The following is a 26939-nucleotide window of genomic DNA, read 5'->3' as shown; positions in this document are numbered from 1 at the left end:
GCACCTATCCCTAATTTCAAGGATCAAAAGAGACAATTTTGTGAAGCACTTTACATGTTTTAAATTGCTACGTAAATGTTGACAATTATTAGTATTATTAGTTCACATTTAGTACTCTATCCACTACACCACCATCCACTTTTTAAAACAATGCCTGAGTCTTTGAAAGTAAAACTACCTGCCATAAAAGCTTAAATAATTGAATGTGGAACTTCATTATTCATTCTAAAATGTCATCAAGATGGAAAATACACAGGGACAAAGAAATACGTGTCCTCCTTTAGCAGGGCACTTTATGCTCCAGACCTTCTCTCCCCCTTCCCCTCCGCTGGCACCAGCCAGAGGAGACTGTGGGCAGTAAGAGAATCAAAGGGGCTACAAGGAGAGAGGCTTCATGGGAGAAAGGGTTATCCATGCATACCATAAGGTTAGTTGGTAACCATCTAAGGGGAGAACTCTCCAGTTTTCAGTGGGGAGCAGTGGAGCAGGAGGGAAGGAAGAGGGGAATTCTTCCTGGAACTGTTTCCTAGTAAGAAAGGAGGAGGTACTGTCCTATTTCACACTCTCAAGGCCCCATTGTGGGAGTGGTGTCTCACCCAACATAGTGCAGGCCTGTGGCAAGAAGGGGTGGGGTAGGGGAGTAGTAGATACAAGAGAAGTAACTACATGAGGTTAGCTAGGTGGCACAGTGGATAGAGAACTGGGCCTGGAGTCAGAAAGACCTGAGTTCAAATCCAACCTCAGATACTAGCTATGTGACCCTGGGCAAGGGAAGCCCTGTTTGCCTCAGTTTCTTCACCTGTAAAATGGGCTAGAGAAGGAAATGGCAACCACTCCAGTATCTTTGCCCAGAAAACTCCAAATGGAGTCACAGTCAGACACAACTGAACAAGAACAAAACTATAGGATGGCTAAGTGTACCCTAAAACTTCTGCTTGGTTTCAGGCCCATGGTTTGGCCTGAGGTGCTAGGAAACAGAACACAGATACTTCCATGTTTTCCCTCAAACTCTCATCTCCAATCCCCAAACCCAGTTCATGGGCCAGCTGAGTTGGAGGACTCTTCCCTACCCTAACCCTGGGTGTAGCAAGTAGCAACAATACTCAGAACCACTCAGACGGATGAAAAGAGAGTACAGCCTTGGTATCAAACTCAAATAGTGATGGATCTTAGTCAGCCCTATATTGACTTAGGAAACCACAAACTAACATTATCTATGTTGTACTGTATTTTTCTTTATTTCATTAAACATTTCTCAATCGTATTTTAATCTGATTCAGCCTCTTTCTGGAGTTTTGTGAGCTAACCTCTCTCTACACCCCACCCCACCCCTGTCCTTCTCAAGTTTGGCACCTCTAGAGTAGAGAATATGGAGGAGGGGGCAGGCTCTCTCCAGGATGTGTGATTGGTCCTGCTAAGCACATAAGGAGAAACTGAGAAAACCTCAACAAAAAGAGTCTTGAGTCCCTAATTGTAGTACTGAGGAGAAAAGCAGAGCAGGAATAATGGCTGTACAATGAGCAAGACAGTGTTTCTTGGAGGTCTGGCTTTGGTGCAGATTCCCCATGAACAACTTCATCAAGGAGAATGTCAGTGTGGGACAGGAGAGCAGGTGCTGGACTTGGAGTCTAGGCCAGAACAGGGTTGGAATCCTGCTTCTGCTTAATAATAGAAGCAGGCATTTATGTAGTTCTTTGAAGTTTGCAAAGAACTTCATGAATACACCTAGTGTTTGGAGCTTTGGCTACAAAGAAGATACCCAGCATGCCCTTGGCCTTGGGGATTGAAGGGGTTTGTGGGAAGAGGCCCAGGGAAAACACTAGAGAGAGCCATTACAAGCTGTGGGGAGTTGAACCAGCATGAAGCAGGGTGACACACAGGAGGAGGGGAGTGTCCAGTTCTTGGACTCCAGGATTACAGATCCCTGTTTGTTGGCATCCTTGGCAGCCCAGCAGCACTCAGCACCACTCTCGCCCCTGTAGCTTAACTGCTAGACACCTCCATCTTCTCTGCCTCATCCTGGCTGGAGCCCTGGCACTTCTCAATAACTGCTCTTCGGTGTCTTCCCTGGTATCAATCCCCTTCTCACAAGCCACTTTAAGCCTCAAGATCAAAGACATTCTGGGTAGTCACTCCTAGGGCAAGTCCAAGGCCACCAGGGTTTGGGGGGAATGTTGGATAAGTCACCCACCACCAGGTAGCTCCCTGGCTCCTATTCCATGGCCAGGCCTTGGGGGGCAGAGACACATGAACCATAGGCACATGAATTATTATCTCAGTTGAGTTGCACACCAAGCCTGCAAGTTAGGGACTACAAGAATAATTATCCCCATTTTATAGATGAGGCAATTGAGACTAAGAAAATTAAAATGACTTGCTTAAGATAAAACAGCTAGCAAAAATCAGGGGGTGAGGGTGGGAGGAGGTCATCTTTGAACCCAAGTTGGCCTGAGTGATAGAGTAGAAGTGCACTGATTCTGAAAGCAGAGGTTTTTGTTATTGTTCAGTCATTTCAGTCATGCCTGACTCTTTGTGACCCCATTGGGGTTTTCTTGGCAGAGATACTGGACTGGTTTGCCATTTCCTTCTCCAGCTCATTTTACAGATGAGGAAACTGAGGCAAACAGGGTTAAGTGACTTGCCCAGGGTCACACAGCTAGTAAGTGTCTGAAGTTACATTTGAACTCATGAAGAGCAGTCCTTCTGATTTCAGACTGGGCACTCTATCCACTGTGCCACCTAGCTGCCCTTCTGGAGCCAGAGGATCTGAGTTCAAATTTCACCCCTGATTCTAGTAACTGTGTGATCTTGGGCAAAACACTTAACTGCTCTAGGCCCATTCCCTCAGCTGCAAAATGGGCTGTAGAGGGAGAAAGGGGAGATGGTTATTTCCAAAGTCCCTTCCAGCTCTTAACCCAGGATCCTCAAGTCTAGTGTTCCAGCCACCACAAAGTGCTCATCTTCCTATGGGGGCCTCGGTTTCCTCATCTGTAAAATGGGGGGGGCAGTAATAATACCTGCAGTGTCTCATAGGCTTTGGTGTGTGGCTCAAATGACATAAGGAATGTGAAATGCTTTTTAAACCTTAAAGCACTATGTAAATGTCTCTTCATCATTGTACACAGGGCACATTCTGGGCTCACATGGAAATATAGTTTAGCTAATTCATGGCCCCTGCCCTCCTGGAGCTTACAATCTAGGAAAGAAGGAAGACCCAAACATCAGCTAATACAAAATATTACATGATAAGTGCATTTTAAGAGTCCTAAGAACAAATGCCTTGGGGATGTCCAAGACGCTCCAGTATCCCTCCTCCCCACCCCAGGCTCTCCACTGTGGCTGCCAATGGCCCCTGAATAATGCAAGGGCTCCAGGAGTTTGGCGATCATACCCAACCTGGCCCAAGACACCTGATGCCCTCTCCCAGGGGAAAGTGCTTGAATTATTCAAGGCTGTCACAGTGCCAAGTAGGGACTTCTTTGTGGCTGTTCTGCCCTCCCACCTGCTACCTCAGGCTTCACTTATTACAGGGCTAATTAGCTGGGAATCCAATCTGGGTCACACAGACTGTTCAGCCTTCCCTCCAGATAGGGAGTTCCACGGGGAAGATTGTGGTCCAGCCTCTGGCCTCCAGATGAAAAAGTAAGGGTGGAGTGGGTTTGGGGGACACCCATGGCAGTGTCCCCAGCATTGCAGGAGCCTCGCTACACAATTGGGGGTTGCCGGAATAAAGGCATCAAGTCAGGGCACTCTCAAGGTATCCTGAGGTAACAAGATAATTCTGGATTTCGAGAATAATAATTAATGGTAATAACATCTATGTAGCACTTTAAGTTTTAAAAGGACTTTACATATACTATCTTAATTATTCCAACTTCCAATCCCTCCTATTATCTCTCTCACTGGTATACGTATCTTTCACTGCTCCCTGCTGTTATGTCTTCCTCTCTCCCTTTCTCTTGGAATAAAAAGCCAGTTCTAGTCCCAGTTTTGCCATTTACTAGCTACATGACATTAGAAAAATCACTCAATCTGAATCTCAGTATTGTCATCTGTAAAATGGGAATAATACCTGCTCCAGTAGCTCATAAGATAGTTGTAAAGCTCAAATGGGGTCATTCGTGACAGAGTTCTTTGTAGATTGACAAGTGTTGTCCAAGTGAGCTGCTAGTAGTTCTTTCTTCGCAAAGCCCATATTTACGTGTTTAAGTAGTCAGAATCTTAGAATAGCAGAGCTAGTAGTCCTAGAAATCACCTTAGAAAACCCCTTCATTTAATGGAGGAGGTTAAGTTCTTCCACCAAAGACCAAAAAGTAGCAAAATGGGCTCAAAGCCAAGTTCTCAGATTTTTCTTTATGCCACATTGCCTCCACAATCCTTCTATTACCACTTCACAGGGGGCATTTTCTAGATATCTATTTTTCCAAAGGATATACGTCCTTCTTTCTTTGCCCATACACTCACCCACCTTTCCTAGATTTTCCCAATAACCGTACCATATTTCTAACTCTGCTAATGAAGCCCCAACCCTAACACATATGAATACCAATTTCCTCACATTACTTTTCATTCACTGGTGGATCGGATAACTGGTTATTCAGTTGGGGGGGCAGGGGGGAACATATCAGGATTTACTAAGAGTGCTTATTAAAATAGAACCTGGGAAAAAATAAAGTAGAACCCAAAGTGAGAGAGGGAAGAGAGTCTGGAAAAATATTTTCTAGAGGCTAGTTCCCCTGGGACCATTGTAATTGTTTACATTTATACATCTGTAACTCTTCCTCAGAGCCAGCCTTTTGAGGGTTAATAGTACTTTCTTCCCAATAACATATTGAGGTAAGTAATGCAAATATTATCGCACCCATTTTCCAGATGAGGATAATGAGGCTCAGAGCTTTCGGTGACATTGTTTAGTCTTTTCAGTTGTGTCCAACTCTCCATGACCCCATTTTAGGTTTTCTTGGCAAAGATACTGGAGCGGTTTGCCATTTCCTTCTCCAGCTCATTTTACAGATGAGGAAGCTGAGGCAAACAGAGTTAAGTGACTTGCCCAGAGTCACATAGCTAGTAAGTGTCTAAGGCCAGATTTGAACTCAGGAAGATGACACTTTATCCGCTGTGCCAATTAGCTGCCCTTCAGTGACTCACCTAGAAAATGGTAGGTAGCATTTAAATCCAGCTTTTCTGATTACAAGATGCCAGTGCTCTTTCTACCATACTATGTTGCTTCTAATTGTAAACAGACACACTCTTTTATGTCTGTATTAGTCTCTACTGGCTTCACAGCGGTGACTGAATCCTGAGGAGTCTTATCAACTGAAATGCTTTCATTTGTTCTCTCTCAATCCCCCGATTTGGTAGAAATGTGCCAGGTACCCTGGGGACATAGTGGAGGCTCACTACCTGTGTCACCTTAGTCAAGCTGCTTTCCCTACATAGATAGGTAAATAAGTGTCCTTACCTGTAAAATAAGAAGATTAGACTGGATGGCCTCAAGGGGCCCTTCCAGTCTTCAATCTATGACTCTATGACAGACGCACTGCCTATGGGCAACTCTCCCAGAGGAGGCAAACATGCACACAAAACATGATCTCGCCCAATCTGTAATACGAATGAATGTGCGCTCAAACCTAAGTCCTCCCATTTGCTTTATTCCACATTGCCTCAATAGTCTTTATGTTACTAATTTGCAGGTGGCGTTTTCCAGACATTTAGTTTTCTGAGGAATATATATCCTTTTCTCTTTGCCCATATATACATCCACCTTTCCTAGGTTTCCCCATGCCCAAACCATATTCTTAACTCTGTTAATTAAGTCCCAGTTCCAATAAATATGAATTGAATTCGAGGCTCTCAAAGACCTCTTCCTATTTGAAATCCTTTGATCCTTTGATCCCGGGGATTTATTTAAATGTAATTCTCAAAAAACGAGGAAGCACCTCGGAGCATGTGCAGGAAAACAGCTCTATGCTATCCCCTGGTGGTGTCTGCCTGAATCTCACCGTCCCTGCCTTGCCCCGTTACCTGTATTTCTGACTTCCTCCAGGGAAGGGTCTTTCTGAGAGATGATCTTCCAGGGCAAGTAGATCCTACTCTTCTGCAGCTATTTTGTGTTTTATCTGGAGTGTGACTCAGTGTTCTACACTAGGAAGTAAAGCTTCTGACCCAGGCACTACTCAATTACGGCAATAATATTCCATTACTGGGCTCTCAATAGTGAAAAACCTAAATTTTAAAAAATCTCTTCATATCAAAACTCCAGACCAACATATTCCTTTAATTATAATAATTCTAATTTCTGTAGCACTTTGATTCCATCATAGCAGCTTGGTCAGGCAGGCACAAGTCTCCCTATCTACATTTTTTTTAAAGATGAAAGAGCCTGAGATTCAGAGAGGTTGTGATTTGCCCAGGGTCACACAGCTTAGCAAGAAGCATATGCAAACTGAGGTCTCCCTGGACTCTGAGTCCAGCCCTCTATCCACCATGCCACACTGTCTCTCTTATTATCCTTGCTTTACACGTGAGGAAAATGAAGTAGAAACAGATGAGCCAATTTGTCTGCTGTCACACCATTAGTATTGAGAGCCAGGCCTCAAACCCAGGCTTTCTGATCTCGAATCCAGGACTTATTTTCTGTGGACACTGCTCCTTCCCAAAAGGAAATCTTTGAATTCAAGAATGATCTCTCTTATAGAGTTACACGTGATGGGGAGTGGGGTGGGGAGGTGAATGTGGGGAAATAGTCTTGGAGCCATCCCTCCAAAATGGGTTATGTCCACACTCCCTGACTCCCAGGAGCTTTTTAATATAAGTGAAATCATATTAAAGAAATGCTAAAGGCAGCCTTGAAGGGGATGTCAGTCAACCAATACTCATTGAATTAAATGGAATGAAATGGAATATCACTTAACATAGTGTTTACATCTTAGAGGCAGCTGGTGACATAATGGAGAGAGCCCTGGGACTGGAGTCAAGAAGATCTGAATTCAAATCTGACCTCAAGCACATTAGCAATGTGACCCTGGGCAAGTCACTTAACCTCTGTTTGCCTCAGTTTCCTCAACTGTAAAATAAAGATAACAATAGCACCTTCCTCCCAAGGTTGTTGTGAGGTCAAATGAGATATTTGTAAAGCACTTCACACAGTGCATGGCTCATAGTAGGCCCTATACAAATGCTTATTACTTTTCCTTTCGCATCCCAGGCAATAGGTAGAGCGCTGGACTCAGAGTTAGACAGACCACCAGTGTTTGAATTCCACCTCTTACAGTAACTAGTTCTAGGACCACGGACAGTTCATTTAACCTCTCAGCTCCAGTTTCCTAAACTGTGTCATGAGGAAGAATAAAATCCCCTGCACCTTATCTCACAGACTTCTTGCATGACTCAATGAGGCCATCGCTTTAGAGCAAGAAGATCGTCTAGTCCAATGCTTTCATTTAAAGATGAGGAAACTGAGTCCTATGGCTTGATAGGGATGAGGACATGTACACAAGCCTTAGCCCCATGGCTGAGGCTCTGAGTCCTTGGCACAGCTGTCCCCAGCTACCCATCCAGGACAGGATCATAGGGACCATAAAGTCTATCTAGTTCAACCTCAGTGTACAGAGGAAGAAACCAAGGCCTGGAGAAGTGAAGTGACCTACCCAAAGTCACACAGGTGTCAGAAATAGGATTTGAACCTAAGTCCTCTGACTCCAGAACCAGTGCTCTTTTTATTGGACTATGAGCCTCTCTGTGCCTCAATGCCTCCCTCACCTTTATCTCCACAATTTTCTCCACCAAAGATTCACCTCTACATTGGATATACACATCCCCTCTGCCCATCACCACCTCCAATATGTGCTGGAGTTTAGGGGAGGGGGCTTGTGTGTCTTTTGTCATTAACCTATCACACCATCTCTAGCAATTCCTTTCCAGTAGACCTGGCCACCCCTTAGGATACTGCCCCTGTTAGTTCATTTCGTCCCAACAAGGTACAACTACTTTGAAATCATCTAAGGACCCCAAGAGCCCCTTTCTTCCAGGAGAGGGCAATTCTTCTCATCCATTCTCTTCACATACCTAAAAGAAAAAGCATGTTCTGCACTTCCCCCAGGACTCTCTAGCTCCTGTAGCACCTGGCCTTACATCCATGACCCTGGCTCACTCTTCAATCCCCTTGCTCTCTCTAGGATCATTGGGACCTTCCGCATGGTACTACAGCAAGTGGTAGAGGAGGGCTACCTAGAAGTGACGGATACTCTGATAGACGACAACAACGCCATCATCAAGGTACATGCCTTCCTATTGGCTGCTCTCCTTCTTTCATTTGCAGGTCATGACTAGATAAAAGAAAAGCAACCATGGCCGTTTCCTGGTTCACATGTGTTATCTCATTGGTCAAGTGAAGGTATTGGATTAAATTAATCATTCAACAAGCATTTACAATCCCACATGGCAAACCATGCCCATCTTCTCATCCTGTGTAATTCTAGGTGGCATAATGGATAGAGCATCGGGACTGGACTAAAGTCAGGAAAACCTGAATTTGAGTCCAGCCTCAGATAATTACTAGCTGTGGGACCCTGGACAAGTCACTTAACCCTGTTTGCCTCAGTTTCTTCATTTGTAAAATGGGGATAATAATAGTATCTACTTCCCAGAGCTGTTGTGAGGAGCAAATGAGATAACTGTAAATTTCCTAGCACATAGTACGCACTATATAAACATTATTATTATCATTATATCTTTCCATAAGTCCTCCATAGAGGATCTACCAAATGCCCTGGAATTCATACTCTAAAACAGAGGTCTTAACTTTTTGTGTTATGGACTCTTTGTGAAGTCTGGTGAAGCCCATGGAACCCTTCTCAGAAGAATATTTTTAAATGCACAAAATGCATAAGATGACAAAGAAAATCAATTGTACAGAAATAAAGATGTAAATTTTTCCTGTGTTCAATTTTATGGACTCTCTGAAATCTATCAGTGGATCTTAAGTTAAGGAACACTGCTCTAGGTCTTTTGGGACCACTACAGAGCCAGAAGAAACCCTTAATATCATCTAGTCAAACCCTTTCGTTTTTCTAGATGAGCCCCAGAGAGGTTCTATGCTCATGGTTAGTCAGATAGAAAGTGATAGATATTGACCAGACTGGTAAATATCACAGAACTGGAGCATTAAAAGGGTCATTAATAGCCATCTGGCCCAATCCAGACACAAGAAAGGAAGGCCTCTGGCTCCAGATGTAGCCCTCTTTCCACTCTGTTGCACCATTTCAGCCTCTGAGCTGCCTAATTCTGCTGTCCTTTGCTCTAAATCATCCCACCTTACTTTCTAGTCATCTGACTCCTTGGTGCTGTTATTTGTTCACTTTTTGCCTGCAAGAAATGTCAAAGTATTATTAACTAATGATATAGTGAAAACCTGAAAAACACATAAAACTGTCTTTAAATTCAAAAGGCATTTTAAGTGCCCAGCCTGTACCTAGTAAGGGGCAGCCTGACATAGTGAAGAGAGAGCTGGCTTTAGAGTTAAGAAAACCTGAACTGAAGCTCTGACTTTGACATGTACTGGTTGTGAGTCTCTGAGCAAGTCACTTAACATCTCAATTATCATTCATCTATGGTTGTATTGAGATAAATACTCATTTACCTAAGATCAGGGAAAAAACAGAGACAAAAGAGACAGCTAAAAACCCAGGATCAGGCTTGCCCAGGTAGGACACATACTTTAGCTGTTTGGGCCTGTGTGGCCTGGGGGAGAGGGGCAATGGGAGAGGGAGTACACCCTCCTCACAGGAAATCTCAGAGCTGTCCGATGCCACTTGGAGAGTTGAAGGAGATCTCTCCCTTTTAAACATCTGACAGATGTTTAGCATCCCACTCCCATGTTGTTGTCAAAGGGTTAGGGAAAGACCAAGGGACCACCTAGGATTTTCTGTATCATACCAGAGTCAAGTTCTTTCAGCACTGAACTACATATGTGCCTTGAGTCCCAAGAAGTATCAGGGGAGCTCCAAGCACACACTTCTAGGGATGACGCCCTATAGACCAATCAAACTCTGCAACACTATGATGCCAATCAACTCTTCTGGAAGACGTGTAGGCCTCCTTGTTCCTTACTTCCACTTCCCCCTGCTACTTTCATTCAATATACTCTCCTCCTTTGAGGTTCCATCCAGATAGGTCACCCTATCCAGATCCTGGTGATGGTGTCCCAGGATGTCCCCTATGCCATTTTCTCTTCTCTTTCAAGGAGTTCAGTATTTGATTCCGTCTCCCTCTCCACCCCAAATACTGTCCTCATTCTTTAGATCTTCCATTAGTACATACTGGTGTCCCCTCAGGCACTCTGGTTTCCCAGTTTACCTCATTTCCTTATGTCCCATGACATACATCTTCACTCTCATTCAACCATACCCCTTTGCTTTCATCATCACCCTGGTTGTGTCCTATCTATTAGTCTTCTTTGCTGGGTCATCTAACCATAGTTGTCCCCACAAGGCTCCATCCTTTCTCTTCTTTCTCTGTCTGTCTGTCTCTCTGTCTCTCTCTCATTCTCTCTCTCTCTCTCTCTCTCTCTCTCTCTCTCTCTCTCTCTCACACACACACACACACACACATCTCATCCCACATCTCCCCATCCCACATCAGCTATTGTCTGTTGAACATCCACACTTGGATATCCCATAGTCATCTCAAAATCACAGAGTCTAAAAGAGAACTCATTATCTTCCTCCCTTAACCCTTTCCTTACCCAAACTTCTCTATTTCTCTACAGGGTGCCAACATTCTTCCCAGGTTCATACCATTGGAGCCATCCTAAACTCTCCCCTCTCCCTCAGTCTCCATATCCAGATGGTTGATAAATCTTGCCCATTAAACCTCTATATGTTCTCTAGTACCCTTCTCTTCTCTCACAGAGCCATCACCCTAGTTCAAGACTTCATTATCTCCTTCCCCACGCTGTTGCCACTGCCTCCTGGTAAGACTCCCCACTTCCCCTTTGCCCCCTCTCCAATCCATCCTCTGCACAATTTGCCAAATAATGTTCCTAAAGTTCAAGTGATGCTATGTTTTCTATGTGTTTAGGAAACTTCAATAGTCCCCTATTGCTTTGGGGATTAAATACAAGTTCCCCAGGATGTCATTCAATCAATCTGGCTCTGATATTCCTTTCTAGGATTATTACATGTAACTCCCTTTCACAGACTCTATCCTCTAGAAAAACTGGTCTATTGCTATTCCCTGAAACTGACGCACCATCTTCCACCTCAATGCTTCTGTATAGGCCTGGAATGCACTTCCTCCTCAACTCACCTTTCATCCTCCCTAGCTTTTGTCAAGGCTCAGCTCATGATCCATCCATCATAATCCATCTCCTATATCTCCTTTTTGGATCCCCTTAACTATGAGTTCCTGCTCTCTCCTTGCATATCTGTATTTGTTTACCTGTTGTGCCCCCTTCTTCCTCCCCCTGTGCCCCCCAGTAAAATGTAGCTCTCTGAGGGAAGAGACTGCTTTTGTCTCTGCAACTCCAGTGCCTAGCACAATAGCAGTAGTGTACTTCACACAGAGCAAGTATTTGATAAATGCTTTTTGATGACATTAGATTCTGACCCCAAGTTACATGCTGTTTCCAGTGAGACACATTATTTCTCTCTACTTTTTATTATTTCTTTGCCTCCAAACCTCAACCTGAGCCTCTGACCTGGACACTTGGCCATGTAAGGGGACAGAGGAACAGAGAAGGGAAGGGGCACTCCAAAGATATTCTTTAATTCCCTAATGATCTTTTTGAGAATCCCTCAGACCCACACATGAGTCTAAAGAGACAAATCACTATCTTATAAAGGAACTAAGGGCAATTAAGTAATATTTTAGCACCTCAATTGAAAGAAAAAGTGTCTAGAGTAATCCCTCCTTGCATTGCTAAATGGTGAATGAAACTGAAACACAGAGAAGACGGTTAGTAGATAAGGTGTACAGAATTTAGATTTGTAATTCCTAAGGCCATAGGCAATGATCATTCTAAGATTTCCTTCTTCTCAGAGGCAGCATGGATTACTAGGATGGATGGATGGATGGATGGATGGATGGATGGATGGATAGATGGATGGATTTGAAAAAGCCAAATCTTGGACATTCTTCTTCAACTGACTTCATTCTTCTCTGCAGACTGAAGGAGTAACACACAGAGAAGGAATTAGATTTGTCCTATTCAGCTCCTAAAGTCAGCAGAACCAGGACCAACGGATAGTAGCTACAAGGAAGCAGATCTGAGCTGTATAAGGAAGGACTTCTTATCAATGAGACTGGCATTATAAAGCACTGAATTTCTTATTACTGGACATGTTCAAGCTAAGGCTGGATGCTGTTGGGGAAAGGACCATAGAATCATAGATTTAGAGCTGCAAAGGGACCTTGGAGGCCACCAAGTCCAAGCCCTTCATTTTAAAGATGAGAAAATTGAGGCAGACAGAGGTTAAGTGACTTGCTCAAGGTCACATTCTAGTAAATGTCTGAAGTAGGATATAAACTCAAAATCCTTCCTGAATCCAAGTCCAACACTCTAACCATTGCTATCTCCCATTGTTCCCCTAATCACCCAATTCTACCTACCCCAGGTTACTAAGAGTGATCTCTAAGGTTCTATGATGCTAGGATCCATGAAGCTTTCTTACATTTTCCCCCTTTAGAGGCATCATGAAGCAGGGGCTAGAATGCTGGACTTCAAATCAGGGAGACCTTGACCCTGGGGAAGTATTGGACAGCTTCTCTAGGATTTACTTAATAAGTGAGAGACAGCTAGCTAAAGTCTTGGATCTAGAATTAGAACAATCTGAGTTCAAATATGGCCTCAGATATTTACTAGTTTTGTCATGCTGGGCAAGCCATTTAACCTCTATTTGCCTCAGTTTCTTCATCTGTAAAATTGAGATAATAATAGTATCTGCTCCCAGGATTGTTGCAAGGACAAAGTGAAATGATACTTGTAAAATGTTTTATGAAACTTAAGTCACTATATAAATGCTAGCTTTTATTATTACTAAGACATAGGAGGTTGCAATCTGATAGAGGAAGTTCTTATACCCAAGATCCTTCCCATATTGCTTGTTAGATGGAGGGTCGGTAAGTGTCTAATACTTACTTTCAAGGTTGGCCTAAGGGGAGTTCATGCAGTCATTGAACCAGAATTTATGAGGAACTAAGTTTTGAAAACCAGAGTTGGAATCTGAGCAATGGGGAGGATGTCCAGTTCAGCTTCCAAGATGCCTCAGCTCTGTGATGCATATCATAAGGGGACCACAGGTTCTGCCTCTTCCCCTGCTGGTTCTCCTAGCTTCCAAGTGTTCACATCCTGCCCCCACCCTCTCATTTATAGACCAGCATATGTGTGGAGGTCCGGTACCAGGCAGCTGATGGCACCGTGGGCTCCTGGAATGATGGCGAATTCCTGGGGGATGACTCTCTACAAGGGGAAGAGAAAGACAGCCAGGAGACAGATGGCCTGCTCCCAGGTTCCCACCGTGGTTCCCGTCAGCCTGGAGAGAAGAGTTTTCGGAGGTAATAAGGCAGCTGTGCTATGCTGGGGGCTTCCTAATACGTGCATTGGGCGGCTCCATCCCAGTCACCAAAATGGTGCCAAGAATTGGGCCCCCACACTGATCAGCTTACCTGGAGGAGGCACATGTTAGTGTCTGTGTCTCCATTAGTACCATCTCTGCTCCAAACCTCTCTGCCTTGTAGATAGGAGAGAGCCTGAGTTCTGATTGCCCTCAGAATCCCACAGGCTCTTGTATAGCATATAGGCTTACAGGCAGCAAGTCATAATGGACAGAACACTGGACTTGAGATTAAAACACTTCCCTTAGAGTCCTGGATTTTCTATTTATAAGCTGTATAACCTTGGGTGGATTATTCTCTCTGAACTTCAGTACCCATGTCCACAAAATAGAAATATTGTTGTGTTTTACAAGCTAAACAGTTACATAAATATCGGTTATTATCAGAGGCACTTGAGAAGAGATGAACAAGAAGAGCAAAGCAGTTTGGCATTGACCTTCCCCCACCCCTGCTCCCTGGCAATATCAATCTTCAGAAGTCAACTGAACATCATGTGCTTCAGATGAAGTGAATTGGCCTAGAGAGGTCAGGGTCTCATGAGAAAAAGTTAAGTTTCTCTCCTACTCTGAGTTTAGGAGAGATTTTAGATTTGAGTTTCCAATCTGAAAGGTTGAACACTAGGTCCTAAGTGACCCCACTAGCCACAACATGAATAGATGAGCAGAACAGGAAGAGATAACTTACGGTTTCCAGAATTGGGATAAGCCTTGAGAGACCATTGCTTCAGGCTCCTTCCTGTGCACGACCACTCCCCAGGATCCCCATCCTTCTATGGCTATGAAGGTACCTGGGACAACCTTGCCAAAGTTTTCAAAAATCATTCATTACTAAAAAAACAAATCCTCCTCTCCCTGGGCAAATCTACAGGGCCCCTTCCTAGTCATTTCATTTACTTCTGTTCTCCTTACACCATCAGGCTAAGATCCAGTCTGATCCCACAAGCATTTATTACATGCCTACCTTGTGCCAGAATTGTGCTAGGCTCTAAGGAGTCAAAGACAAAACAAAAACACATGACCTGCCTTCGAGGAACTTACGTTCTAGGAGAATGAAGATCTCTGCCTATAGTGAATAAGCAGTGATTTCCCAGGAGAAAAAACTCTCATAAAATCAAATTTTAAAAATTGACTATAGAGTGACCACACAAAACTTTTCATTAGGACCGGTCCTGATGTCCACTAGGACCAGCCCTGGGCCCATGGTGTACTCTCTATTATCAGACTAACCTAGGGCTCTACCTCCCCTTCACTAACATTCAGCACGTCTTCCTTTTAAAAGCAATACAGAGGTTGGGAGAAGGATGGATGCCAGGATGGGAATGATGGGGCAGAGAACTCTAGCAGTGGGTGAGGAGACAGGGTTTTAATTATAAACTCACTCCTGCTCAAATCTAGAATGGTGTTCCCTAAAGCACAGTCCTATAGCCTGCAGGCTGTGTATAAAGAAGATGTGACTCCTGAATGGCTGAGAGACCACTGAGCTGAAGACACTGCACCTGGCTAAGTGGGCAAAGGCTTCAGAGACGCTCCTAGAAGACACCTGTCCTCTCTCAAACCACTACTCTGAAATCTCTCCACATTTTCTGCCCATTTATGCGGGTGCTGAGTGTCTTTGGCTCAGAGGCCTCTTAGCCAATCATGAGTCACATCTCCCTCTTCATGTGTTGTGCACAAGTCATAGAGTTACACTTCAAGGAAAATTGCTTCAGACTTGAGTGGGAATAGGGTTACTAACTTTAGTCAGCAGTGGCCTCTTCCAGTAAAGTTAGGCCGTTAGCTAATCACTTGCCACTGGGCTGGTTGGAAGGCAAAGGGCAAGCCCAAAGGTCAGAAGTATCTGAGGAGACCCCAAGGAATCACAGTTGTCTGGTAACTAGAGAATCCGAAAGTAACTTGCTAAAACCCCAACTTTCCTTCAGGGAAAGGAGGGAACCACCTGCACATTTTTCTTCTTTAGAACACAGTTTTCATAAAATAGCACTTAGAAAGCAAAAGGGATCTCAGGATTCTGCCCACAGAACTGGAATAAGGGAACCCCAAAAAAAACTCTACCTTTGTCTACTCTTGACATGATGAGACGTGAAGAGAAGGTATTGTGCATCTTTTGAGCTTCAGCTTCTACATCTGAAAATTGGCTCCCTGTGTACCCCGGAGTATACTTTTAATCTTCCTGAATCTCTGTTTCCGTGGCTATAAAATGATGATCTGTAAAGTCTCTTCCAGGCCTAGACCTCTGATCCTGTGATCTTATGGCAATTTAGTGGCATCTCTAAAGGGCCACCAAAAGAGTCTCTTGTTCTTCAAATATTATGAATCAATCAATCAATTAACATTTATTAAGTGCCTGCTGTGTGCCAGGCACATTTGAAGGTATAAGAGCCTGGGGTATTATGGCAAAAGCCCAGAGTAATAAAGTACAAGTAAATTCCCAGATCAATATATACTAGGAAGCCACTTGAAGGAAAGAACCTAGTATTTGGACCTGGGTTCAAATACTGGCTCTATTCTTTACTTATACTTTACTTACCTTAGGCAAGACATTTAACCTCCATAGGCTTCAGTTTATTATCTGTAAAACAAGAACATTAGACCAGATGTACTCTGAGGGCCTACTAAGCTTTAAATCTATGATTCTGGGACTTTCTGTTATATTTTTTCAAAGGAGAAAGTCTTCCCTGCACTAAGTAGGCAGTACATTATGTCAAGCCCAATTGGTACCTAACACCACTTAATTTTATTCAAAGACCAACTACTCTTACAAGGGGAGAGAAATCGGCCAAATGGATTCAAATCATGGCTTTGCTACTTATTCCCTGTATGATGTTGGGTAACTCATCTGCCCTATCTGGGCCTCAGTTTCCACAGTTGTAAAATGGATACAGATGGAATAGGTGATCTCTAAGGCCTCCTCGTATTCTAAATCCTATGATCCTAGATGTTACCTAAAAGATCCTTGGGGAAAATGTTCTTAGTGAATACTTAAGGATGGTTTGTAATGAGCACAGGGAATGACTAGAAGTAAGCAGATATTTCTAAAATTTTCTCAAACCTTAAAGTTTAAAAACAGGTATTAATTTATTTTAAACTTTCTTCTTAGAATCAGATCTACACTAACTTACTTAGCCAACCTTTGCCTTGTAGATTAAATCATTGGAAACAAATTCAAACTTAGCAACGTCTAGAGGAGATAATGTGATTGTCTCCTATGGTCATACTCTTCTCCCTCTGCTTCCCTCCCTTCCACACCATCTTATCTCTAAGAGAATGAGGGGCCTGGAATCGGGAGATGATTAAGAACGTTAATAGTTACTACAGCAGAAACAGCAAAGGCTATTACAATGGGGTTGAGGATGGAGATTGAAGAAACATGAGCCCAAGTACATTTGTGACTCTGCTTTGGGCTCTTGTGGACCCAAGCCCTCCTTTGGCCCATTGTTCATTGTATGGCAGGACAGGAGGGCCAAAAAGGAAAAGGTAATGTGGTACAATGAGAAGAGAACAGGATTTGGAGTCGGGGCAGGCTGGGTTCAAATCCTGGCTCTCTGCAACCAGCCTCCTGTGTGACTCTGGTCAAGTCGTTTCCTTTCTCTGGACTTTTTTTTTCTCATCTGAACTAGTTGACCTCTGAGGTCTCTTTCAGCTCTAAATCTATGATCTTATGAAATAGGCTGAAAAAAGTTCATTTGAGGATTTAATGACCATCTACACATTTGTAAAGAGTCATTTCCAAATGATATCTGCCTCCACCAAAAGGAAAACATGAACTGTGGTTTCAGATTGGGTGTAAGATCTGGTGTGGTAGAATTGAGGCAGTCAGGAAACCTTGCTCTGCCATTAAATGCTCTGTGACACTGAACAAGTCACGTAACTGCTCTTCGCCTTAGTTTCTTGACCTGTAAATGGAGATTTGGGGAACTTGACCTCTAAGATCCTTCTAAGTTCTGACATTCTTTGATTTTAAATGTCCCAGGAGGACTAAAGAATCCACCGATGGGGTTACAAAAATGCTCCCCTTGAAAGCCTTTAAAAATAAGACAAAAGCAATTCTCTCTGGGACAATTGTATTATCATCCTATTTAGGAAAAGGAGAATGAACTCTGAACTAATTCTTCCCTTGGTTCTTTGGGGAAGAAGGGAAGAGGAAGGAGGTGATAGGGAAGGTGTCTAGGTGGGAGATGAAAAACAAGGTTCTCCATGTACTTCAGCAGAATTTTCCAGAGTGGTATAAGTGGGTGGTCTAGGGTGGTGGAGAGGGAAAAGAGCCTATGACCCTCATAGACAGGTCAAAGGCAAACCTCCAATCTGTCCCCCTCCCATCTTCATGTGGCCACTCCCAGGGCAGAAGAAGAGGAGGAGGAGGAGGAGGACTTTTATCACAGTGACAACGATCTGGGACAGGGTGACAACAACAGCCAGTGCTCCCTGACCTCCAGGTATCACCACCACAGCCTCAGGATGTGTGTGTGTTTATGTGTATGTGTGTGTTCACCTGTGGGAAAGTCAGTATTGTTTGTTTGGAGTTGAAGGACCTGAGCCCAAATCTTGGCTTTTCTATTACTACCTGTGTGATTTGGGACAAGTCACTTGCCCATTTTGGTAGAAACAGCATAATCTCTGTCCTCAAAGAGTTTATATTCTACCTGGAGAAAACAATGAATACACAGGAAAATATATCCAAAATCTGTAAAAATTAATGGGGGCAGAGACTAAGGCTAAAAATTGGGGAAAATCAAAACAGGACTCATGTAGGGGAAACCAGGCTCTTTAACGTTCTGAGATCTTAAGGGATAAATCAGTTTCTGCATCCACGAAGGGCTTTACTTGAGACAGAGGAAGTTCTAGGGCCTGGGAAGAGCAAAGGAGGTAGCTCAAATTAATATGAGGAAGATGAGACTCCGGAGAAGAGTTTGTAGTCAAGAGTCTGGTTCAAAGAATGGGGGAAATGAGGGCGCATCTCTGTCCTCATCTCTGGTCATGTGCTGTTGAAACCATGGAATATTGATTCTAAGATCCTGCCTGGCTTTCTATATCTTTGTCCCTTCCCTTCATTCCTGAAAAAACTGTTCAGGGATGGGAAGTGATCTGTTCTGGTCCTCCCCATTCACCTTCAGGAATTCAAAGGCCTTACACTTTTTCTTAAAAACTAATATTTTTTTAATGAGATAAGAAAAACTGAGTTCAAATCCTGGCTCTGATAGTTACTATCTCTGTGACCTTGAGCAAATCACTCCATCTCTCTATCCTTCAATTTCTTCTCTTAAAAAGCAGGTGTGATGGAGGCACACATTCTTACCGGGAGGGTTGGCAAGACCTGGGGGGGGGAAGAGGGAAAGGGGGGAAGAAAGCCCTCAAGAGATGTGGGGAAACCTGTGTCTTCACCAGTGTAATAGATCTCACTGCTGTCTTACCTTCTTTTAGCTTGGACAGTGAAACAAGACTAATATGGTGAGTTCCTGTTGGGGCATCTCTTTACCTCCCCATCCAAGGGAACATATTAATAGCCAGAGACACTGAAGTCCTTTTTGAACTCGGGGTCCTGTTGAGAGAAGTCTGAAAAATCCTTCTGTCTCTGTCATCCTAAACATTGATCACAGCCTTGAGGGCTTCATCATTCCTGCTGTTTGGTTATCCAGACCTATCCCTGGAATTCTTCAGCCAAAATTTACTAAAGTCCAAACTGGCAAAGTATTTGCCATGGAATCAGCAGATCCAGAAATTATGGTTGCAGGGACAAGTTGGATTCAGGCACTGATTTTCTTAATTCTAGGAGACATAATACCTCTAGAAATCCTCTAGAAACCCTTCCCCCCTCCCTGCCCCCCACCCACTTCAAGCTGACCCAATCCAACCAAGCTAGGTGCTGGGGATCCAAAGTTGATCTAAGAAATTGTCCCTGCCAACAAAAAGCTTATATTTACTGGGGGCGTACAACAGGTAAAGAGATAAACATATTCTAGGAAGCAGCCTGTCGTAGTGGATAAAGGGCTGGCCTTAGAATCAGGAAGACCTAGGTTCAAGTCCCATCTATGATACATTCTATGTGACCCTGCCATCAGTCATAACCTCCCCCAGACAATTCTCTAAGACTATAAATTGCAGAACAGGAGTCCACCTGCATCAGTAGGGAGTTTCTTCATTGATACTTCAAGGTCCCAATACCAATCCTATCCCTATACCAATTAAGGCTGAGGTCTAATTCCATAGCCCCACCCACCCCCACAGTGAGAAACACTTTCACAAGAAACCATTCACTTTCCTGGCACTATCTGCTCTTGACCCCAGTTTGCCCAAACTCTGGTCCCAGGTTTCTCCTCAATCTCTCCTCTCTTCAGTAGTTACATAGTGCCAGTAAATATTACCAGCATTCTCCTTCTGGGCAGCATAGGCTCACTCCCTCGCTAGTCCTCAAGGCCTATTTTAACTCTTTAATTTATTTAATATATATTAATGCTAGCATACCCTAACTTTCCTTTGGCTGTCTCTTCCTCTATTTCTAGTCCTTTCCCTAAAAGCAGGGGATGTCTTGTTCTTCCTGCTTCCTCCTGAAATCCTCATAGCCAATGAATTGATGGTTCTCCAGATCCTAGGAAATACCCAATATCTAGGTCCCCAAATTGTCCCTGAAATTTCCTCTCCCCCACCATCTACCTTACCCACTTAATCCCATCGCTAACACTCTGCTAACACAATCTGGGACAAGAGCTTCTCCAGCTTCCTTGTGGAGGTGGAAGATCATGCCCTACCTATCGTCTACCTTCACTCAAATGCATTTGAAAGTGTCCCCCAAAACATCTGTGATGCTTCTATTGAACAAAAGAATACACACTCCAATACAAAGGTTTGATGATGGACAAGAGAAGGCTCTGCTGGAGCTGGTCCTTTCAGCTTTTCCCTGCAAAACATGATTAAATCTGAGGTCCTATCAAATTCTTCCTGCATAAGGCTTGCTCATATACATACATTCACATATGTAAACACACATAAATATACATACATAAACACACACATACATTGCACTGCGGTGCCTGGCTGTGGGTGTTGTTAATTTCTGGGTCAATTACAAATACTCATATCTCAGAGATGCTTAAGGCAAATCACTCCTAGATCAAACAGGAAACTGGGTGGGATCTAAAGCTTTAATCTTGGCTTTGAGTTCTAGAAGTCTTCAATGTCTTCTTCTTTATATCCCATCACTCCTACCTTTGTCTGTTGCTCTTGGTCCTCCCACCCCAGCCACTCTTTCTTGACTTACTCTTTCTGTTGCTACTTTTACCCTCTTTTTCTTGGGCGCCAGAGGCCAAAGGGGCTTTTGCATGCCTACCCAATGGCAACACCCATGGGACCCTGGCTTCCTCATTGGCTGGGGGTGGGAAATGAAAAGGGGGATATTTTGTCCTGAACTACCTGGCCTTCTTACTAATGATCCTTCTATTCCAGTGGGGACCCCACAGAAGTCAGGTACCTTGCTCCTCTTCCTGGGGCCACGGGAGGATAACTGCATGGGGGGGGTGGAGGAGGGGTGGGGAGTGTTCTCACAGAGGGTGTGTGTGCAGTGGTGATGTGCCTAAGCATGTGTGCACAGGCATGTGTGCAAAATGAGTTTTGAAAATATAGTAGGAGCTATGGGAATCCCCACCATTAGAAGGGAATGTGTTTTTTTTTCCCTCAACTTCTACCCTGACTTCCCAACACCACAGACTTTGCTCTGTGCTGAAACTTCCTGAAGGAGATCAGGACTTCCAGAGTTATGCTCTAATTCTGAGGGAATCTAGGACCTGGAATCTAATATCCCCAGTCACTCCCCTTAAAATAGAGTAATTTCATATCCAAGTGAAATTTGACCTAAATTTTCAGCCAGGACTAATGATTGTCTATACTTGGACCTAAAGGAAAACAATCAAAGAGAGGCAGAAGCAGAAACAGAAAGATAGAGATCACCTGGTACAGTGGAAAAGTCATGACCTCCAGAATCAAAGGATCTAGGTTCAAATGCCCCCTCTGATATTGCTATCCATGTGACCTTGGGAAAGTCACTTAAACTCATATGTAAAAAAGTGGGAAGGGGTTGAGTGGACTACATTGTCTTGAGACCAGCTCTGGATCTATGATACTAAGTGTATGATCTTGGGAAAGTCATTTAACTTCCGGGGGCCTCAATTTCCTCATGTGTAATATGAGGGGTTTGAACCAGAAGACCTCTGAATTCCCTCCAATCCACGAATAACAGAGAGAAAGAAACCAGAGAGGCTAAGTAGCAGAGACAGAGAGTGAGGAGGATTGATTGGATAGCTTTCCAAAGCACATCCTGAAATCCCTCTTATATGTCTTGTCCCTGGGACACAGACTTCCTCTGGCTGAACAGGGGAAGGGTTAACTCTACAAGGTAGTCCCCAGCTGCAGTCTCTTTGGGGATCTGGGGCAGCAGAAGCCAGAGGAGGGTAACAATGGGTTAGGGTCAACCCTAGCACAGGACGCTGAAGTCTTATCTGAGAATAACCAGCCCAGCTTGGGCTATGGGGAAGGAGACATAAAAAAGCAAAAGCTGTGGGGAGAGAAGATCTGAATTTGAGTTCAGATTGTCCCAGTGTCTCACTGAATAATCCAGGGCTCATTCATCAACCGTCGTTACTGGTCTCTTGGCTCCAAGACTTCGTTCTTCTTCTCCATCTGCTACCACCCTCTAAAAGTGTGTTTCTGTGTCTGCCTGTGTGTACTTGCTTTGCCAGCTATGAAGTCTTGCGTGTATGTGTCTGTGAAGGGGGAAACTATGTGTTAGGGGGAAAGGGGAAAGGATTGTATGTGGTGTTCACAGGTTTGGGGTGACAATGGAGCACTGGTGTGAACTATGTGTCTTAGGATAATCTATGTGCCTGAGGACCGATATTTGGACTTTCATTCTTACTTGGTACTACCTCCCTATTTCTCTGTGATTTCAGAACAAAACCCAAAGGGAAAGAGAAAAAGCATCATATTTTATCATTCAGGTACACTAACCCCAACTTCCTGCCCCCACTTTGACCACTCCATGAGGGGACCCCACTTATCATTTGTGGTTACTGAGCTGGGCCAAAAGAATCTAAGGAAAGTAATGACCCTGATTAGCGTTGACAGTAGCCATCCAATTAAACATTAGTCAGAAGCCTGGTTAATGTCCAGTAGTTTAAAGACCGAACAAACTTGCCCTGTTAATGTCAATGTGAGCCACCTAATGTTGACATTGGCCAGAGTTTGACCTTCAGCAATAACATAAACACATGACACCTGGGAAGGTTTTGTGCTAAGGCAGGATCTGAAGTGGAGAAAAACGGAATAGCAATGAACTCCTCTTTCTTCCTTTTCCCCTCCCCACTGCCTTAACCTCCTTTCTCTCAGAGCACAGAAGCAATATGATGGCTGTGCCAAAAACTTTTTCTGGATTGAAAGCCCAGGTCCCTAAAGATAAACTGGAACACCACCTTGCTCTGAAACTGGCATGTTCTGAACATTTGAATAAAAGCTGCTCCCACTCCTTTTCCCAACAGAGACTTTTTCTGGGGGGTCTGTAACTGAGCTCCCACTCTAGCTGAGCTCCTACAGGACAAAACTAAGGGGGAGGTTCAGCCTTCCATTCATTTATGTGGAGCAGTGTGCATGTGGGAATGTGAAGATGGCTCACAGGGGTCAGAGGGGCAGTGTTGATAAGGGATCCAAGCAGTAATTGACATAACCCCAGGTCCACCATTAACTACACTGTCTCTTTGCATGGGGAACTGGGGCTACTGCAGTCTGATCCCTAATAGTACATACTGGGGAAATTTAGCTCCCAGATCACCTGCAAGCCAGAGTGGTGAAAGGAGATGGGGAGAAGATCTGGCATAAGCACTAAGAACCTCAGATAACTACTTGATGTGTGACCCAGGGCAAGTCACTTAATTTCTCTGTGCCTCAATTCCCTTAATTTAAATAAATAGGATCGGACTCCAGGGCCTCTAAGGCCCCTTATAGCTCTAAATCTACGATCCTATGACCCTATGACCTTGAAGGATGTTCCAGCTGCCTTGGAGAGTCTTATCTCAGAAAAACAGCACTAGGTCCTACCAAAGAAACTTCCTGGTTCTCTAAGGATTATCTTTTGGGCAGCTTCAACCCACTCCTCTCTCCTCCCAAATCCCATTTGTTCGAGCTATGTTGAGGCTGACTACTCCTTCACCCTCTATTTCCAAAGCTGTCCCTGGGGTAGCTGCCTCCCTGTTCCCCTAGTAGAGATGACTCTACGTATCAATCCTGACTGTAAGCTTTTAATCCTTCTACATCTACCCACATAGAAAGAGAACATGGAAGTGTGGAAAGGGATAAAGTGTTTCAGAGACAGGGAGATCCCTGCGAAGAACTGGGTTTGGCGAAAGACCACATGCTATGGTTCTAACCAGTCTCTGATCTGTATGTTGGTATATGTCTGTGCTTGCATGTGTTGGTGCACATATGCATACTCATCTCCTTGTTTCTTCCTGACTCAGAAAAGGCAGAGAGAAGACCAAGGGAGGAAAAGATGGAGAGCACAAGTAGGTGACCTTGGTGTGTGGTAGAACCCACTGGGCGCCACACTATAAAGCACCCCTGCTCACTACGCATGGCTCAATGAGGAGAGGGCTGTGGTTTAGAGCAGGATTTCCCTATCCTGCTAGCTGATGGGGGGGATTTCTTGTTCCCCTCACCTGAAATGGGGTAATAAGCTGGCATATCCAGGTAGAAGGGCAATGGGGTGAGGGAATAGGTCTTCATACATATACACATGTGCTGGCACAATCCAGGAAGGGCTGTTATGGTTAGGACTTTGAGATGGAAATGCCAAGTGCTAGAATAGACCAAAGTGGCAAGGATATACATATTCCATTCTCAGCTCTTTTATGAATGATCTTTTCTCTTTCTGTGTCTTTTCCCTACATCCTTGACTTTCCCTGTGGATGAACAACTGTCATGTGTGGAGAAGGAGTTAGACTTCTGTTTGGTCCTAGAAAGCAGAGTGAGGGATGCATGTTTTAGGGAGGCTGATTTGAATGAATGCATGCATGCATGAATGAATGAATAGATGAATGAAAAAGCTCTTCTTAAGGATTTACTATGTGCCAGGAACTGTGTTATGTGACAAAGATACCAATTCAAAACACGAAACAGCCCCTCTTCTCTTGGAAGTTACTTTCTAACAGAGGGAGATAGCACATGGGGTTGTGGTAGCCAGGGAAAAGGAATTTTCATCTGAGCAATCTCAAGGGATGGTGAGTGGAAGCACAGATCGGTCAATCCCAGTGTCCTTTGCAGAAGCAATGGTACTATTGATTGAATAACTATATTCCCAGAGCAAGGAGTGGAGGGAAAGAGTGGCAGCATGAATGCCATAGCAGCACTGATGGCAGATGGCCTTGCTGGATGGCTCATCATAGTGTCTGGTCTAGGGCTGAGGGTACTGGTTCAGGTAGGAAGGAATGGGGTAGCAATGGCTGCAGGGCAAGTGAAATGACTTGGTAGATAACCATTCACCAGGCTTGATATCAGAAAAAAAGTTTCTGACAATTAGGGTTACCCCAAAGTGGAATAGGATGGCTAGGTGGTGCAGTGGATAGAATGCTGGGCCTAGAGTCAGGAAAACTCATCTTCGTGAGTTCAAATCTGGCCTCAGACTTACTAACTGTATGACCCTGGGCGAGTCACTTAACCCTGTTTTCCTCAGTTTCCTCATCTGTAAAATAAGGTGAAGAAGGAAATGGCAAACCATCCTAGTATCTCTACCAAGAGAACCCCAAATGGGGTCATGAAGAGTCAGACAGGACTGAAAATGATTCAACAACAACAAAATAGACTGTGCTGCCTTGGGAGATTATGAGTTTCCTTTAGCTAGATTCTTCAGGCAAAGTCCAGATGATCAATTCTTGGGAATGTGGTAGAAGAGAACTCTGTTCACCTGAGTTCAAATCCGGCCTCAGACACTTGACACAAGACACACTTACTTAGCTGTGTGACCTTGGGCAAGTCACTTAACCCCAATTGCCCTGTTTTAACCCCCCCCCCCAAAAAAAAAAACAAGGCAAGTTCTTACACATCTGAAGTTACTGCATGGCAAACAATGACTGACTATCTTTTTATCTTTTAAAAAAAGTCTCCACTAAGGTTGAATAAGAGGAAGTAGAAAGGTTAAAATTACAGCAAGGGAGACTGATTAGGCACAATTTCTCACCCAGCTGCACTCATTTTGGATCCCCTTGATTTTTCCACGTGCTCCTAGCTAACTTGTTATTGGGAAATCTCCTCTTCTTGCAAGACCCAGTAAGCCTTGTTACACCTCATCTGGTCTCTATGCCTCATACTGCGGCCATATTCCTCCATTTGGGGAGGGGAACAGGATGACATCTCCTCAGGCATCTCCTCATTTCCCATCCCTCTGCACTTATTGTAGATTTTTGTGTCTTCTCCACCTTCCCCACCCCCGTCTCCACCTTTCCCCTTCCACCCCTTTCATTTTTCTTTTGTGTTTTCTCTTCTCCTATTGGGAGTAAGCTCTTTGATGGCAGGGACTAGCTTTTCTTTTTTATTTGTTTTCCCAGCCCTTAGTACAGTGCCTGGTACAATATGGGTGCTTAATAAATGCTTGTTAATTCTCGACAGAAGAAAGAACTTGCTCACTCTAAGCCAGAGATTCTTAGCCCTTTATGCATACTCCTTCATGTCCTTTTTGCAGTCTGGTAACCCCTATGGAGCCCTTCTAAGAAAAATGTAGGACTTTCAACCTATAATTGAAGGAAATGCTAAATTCATTTAGAGGTTAATGAAAATTAAGGTGTAATTTTTTTCTCCTTCCAAGTTCATGGACCCCTTCACATCTATCCACATACGCCTTGAGAGGGCAAGGTCCATGGACCCCAGGAGAAGAACTCCTGCTTTATGCATTGTGAAAACCTAAAGTGTGAACACCACGAACTTTTCTTTGGGACTTTCTGAACATCAGTCATAGAATTTTGAGCTCAAAGTTGCGTAATAAGTCTCGTATCAGCTCCCCTCGTGACCTTGAGGTGACTGATTAACCGTCAATTAATCAAAAAGCATTTCTTGAGCCCCTACTCTGTCTGGCACTGTGCTAGGAACTAGGGATGGGAGGACAAAAGTGAAAACAGTCCCTGTCCTCAGGAAGTCTATAGTCTGGCCAGTGAAGATGACATGTACATATATAGGTACATATAGCTACTAGATAGAAAGTTACATATAGCTCACTGGATACAAAGTTACATATAGCTTACTGGATAGAAAGTTACATATAGCTCACTGGATAGAAAGTTACATATAGCTCCCTGGATA

At 43.9% G+C, this 26939-nt stretch overlaps 1 protein-coding gene across 5 annotated transcripts in view; it reads left to right on the top strand.

Moving 5' to 3' along the window:
* The window catches only part of OTOF (otoferlin), a 175145-nt gene that overhangs the window by 57939 nt on the left and 90267 nt on the right, over positions 1 to 26939 (top strand). For 4 of the 5 annotated variants that reach the window (XM_036750429.1, XM_036750426.1, XM_036750430.1 and 1 more), the window contains exons 4-5: positions 8178 to 8277; positions 13373 to 13554. In XM_036750429.1, coding sequence (XP_036606324.1) covers positions 8178 to 8277; positions 13373 to 13554 — 282 coding nt within the window. Of the gene's footprint in view, positions 1 to 8177; positions 8278 to 13372; positions 13555 to 24109; positions 24155 to 26939 lie in introns of all 5 variants that reach the window. The other variant, XM_036750428.1, reaches the window with a different exon arrangement.

Source organism: Trichosurus vulpecula, chromosome 3 (genome assembly GCF_011100635.1).
Source record: "Trichosurus vulpecula isolate mTriVul1 chromosome 3, mTriVul1.pri, whole genome shotgun sequence".
Taxonomy (NCBI): domain Eukaryota; kingdom Metazoa; phylum Chordata; class Mammalia; order Diprotodontia; family Phalangeridae; genus Trichosurus; species Trichosurus vulpecula.
The sequence above is the reverse complement of the archived record's forward strand: the minus strand, read 5'-3'. Positions and strand labels throughout refer to the sequence as shown.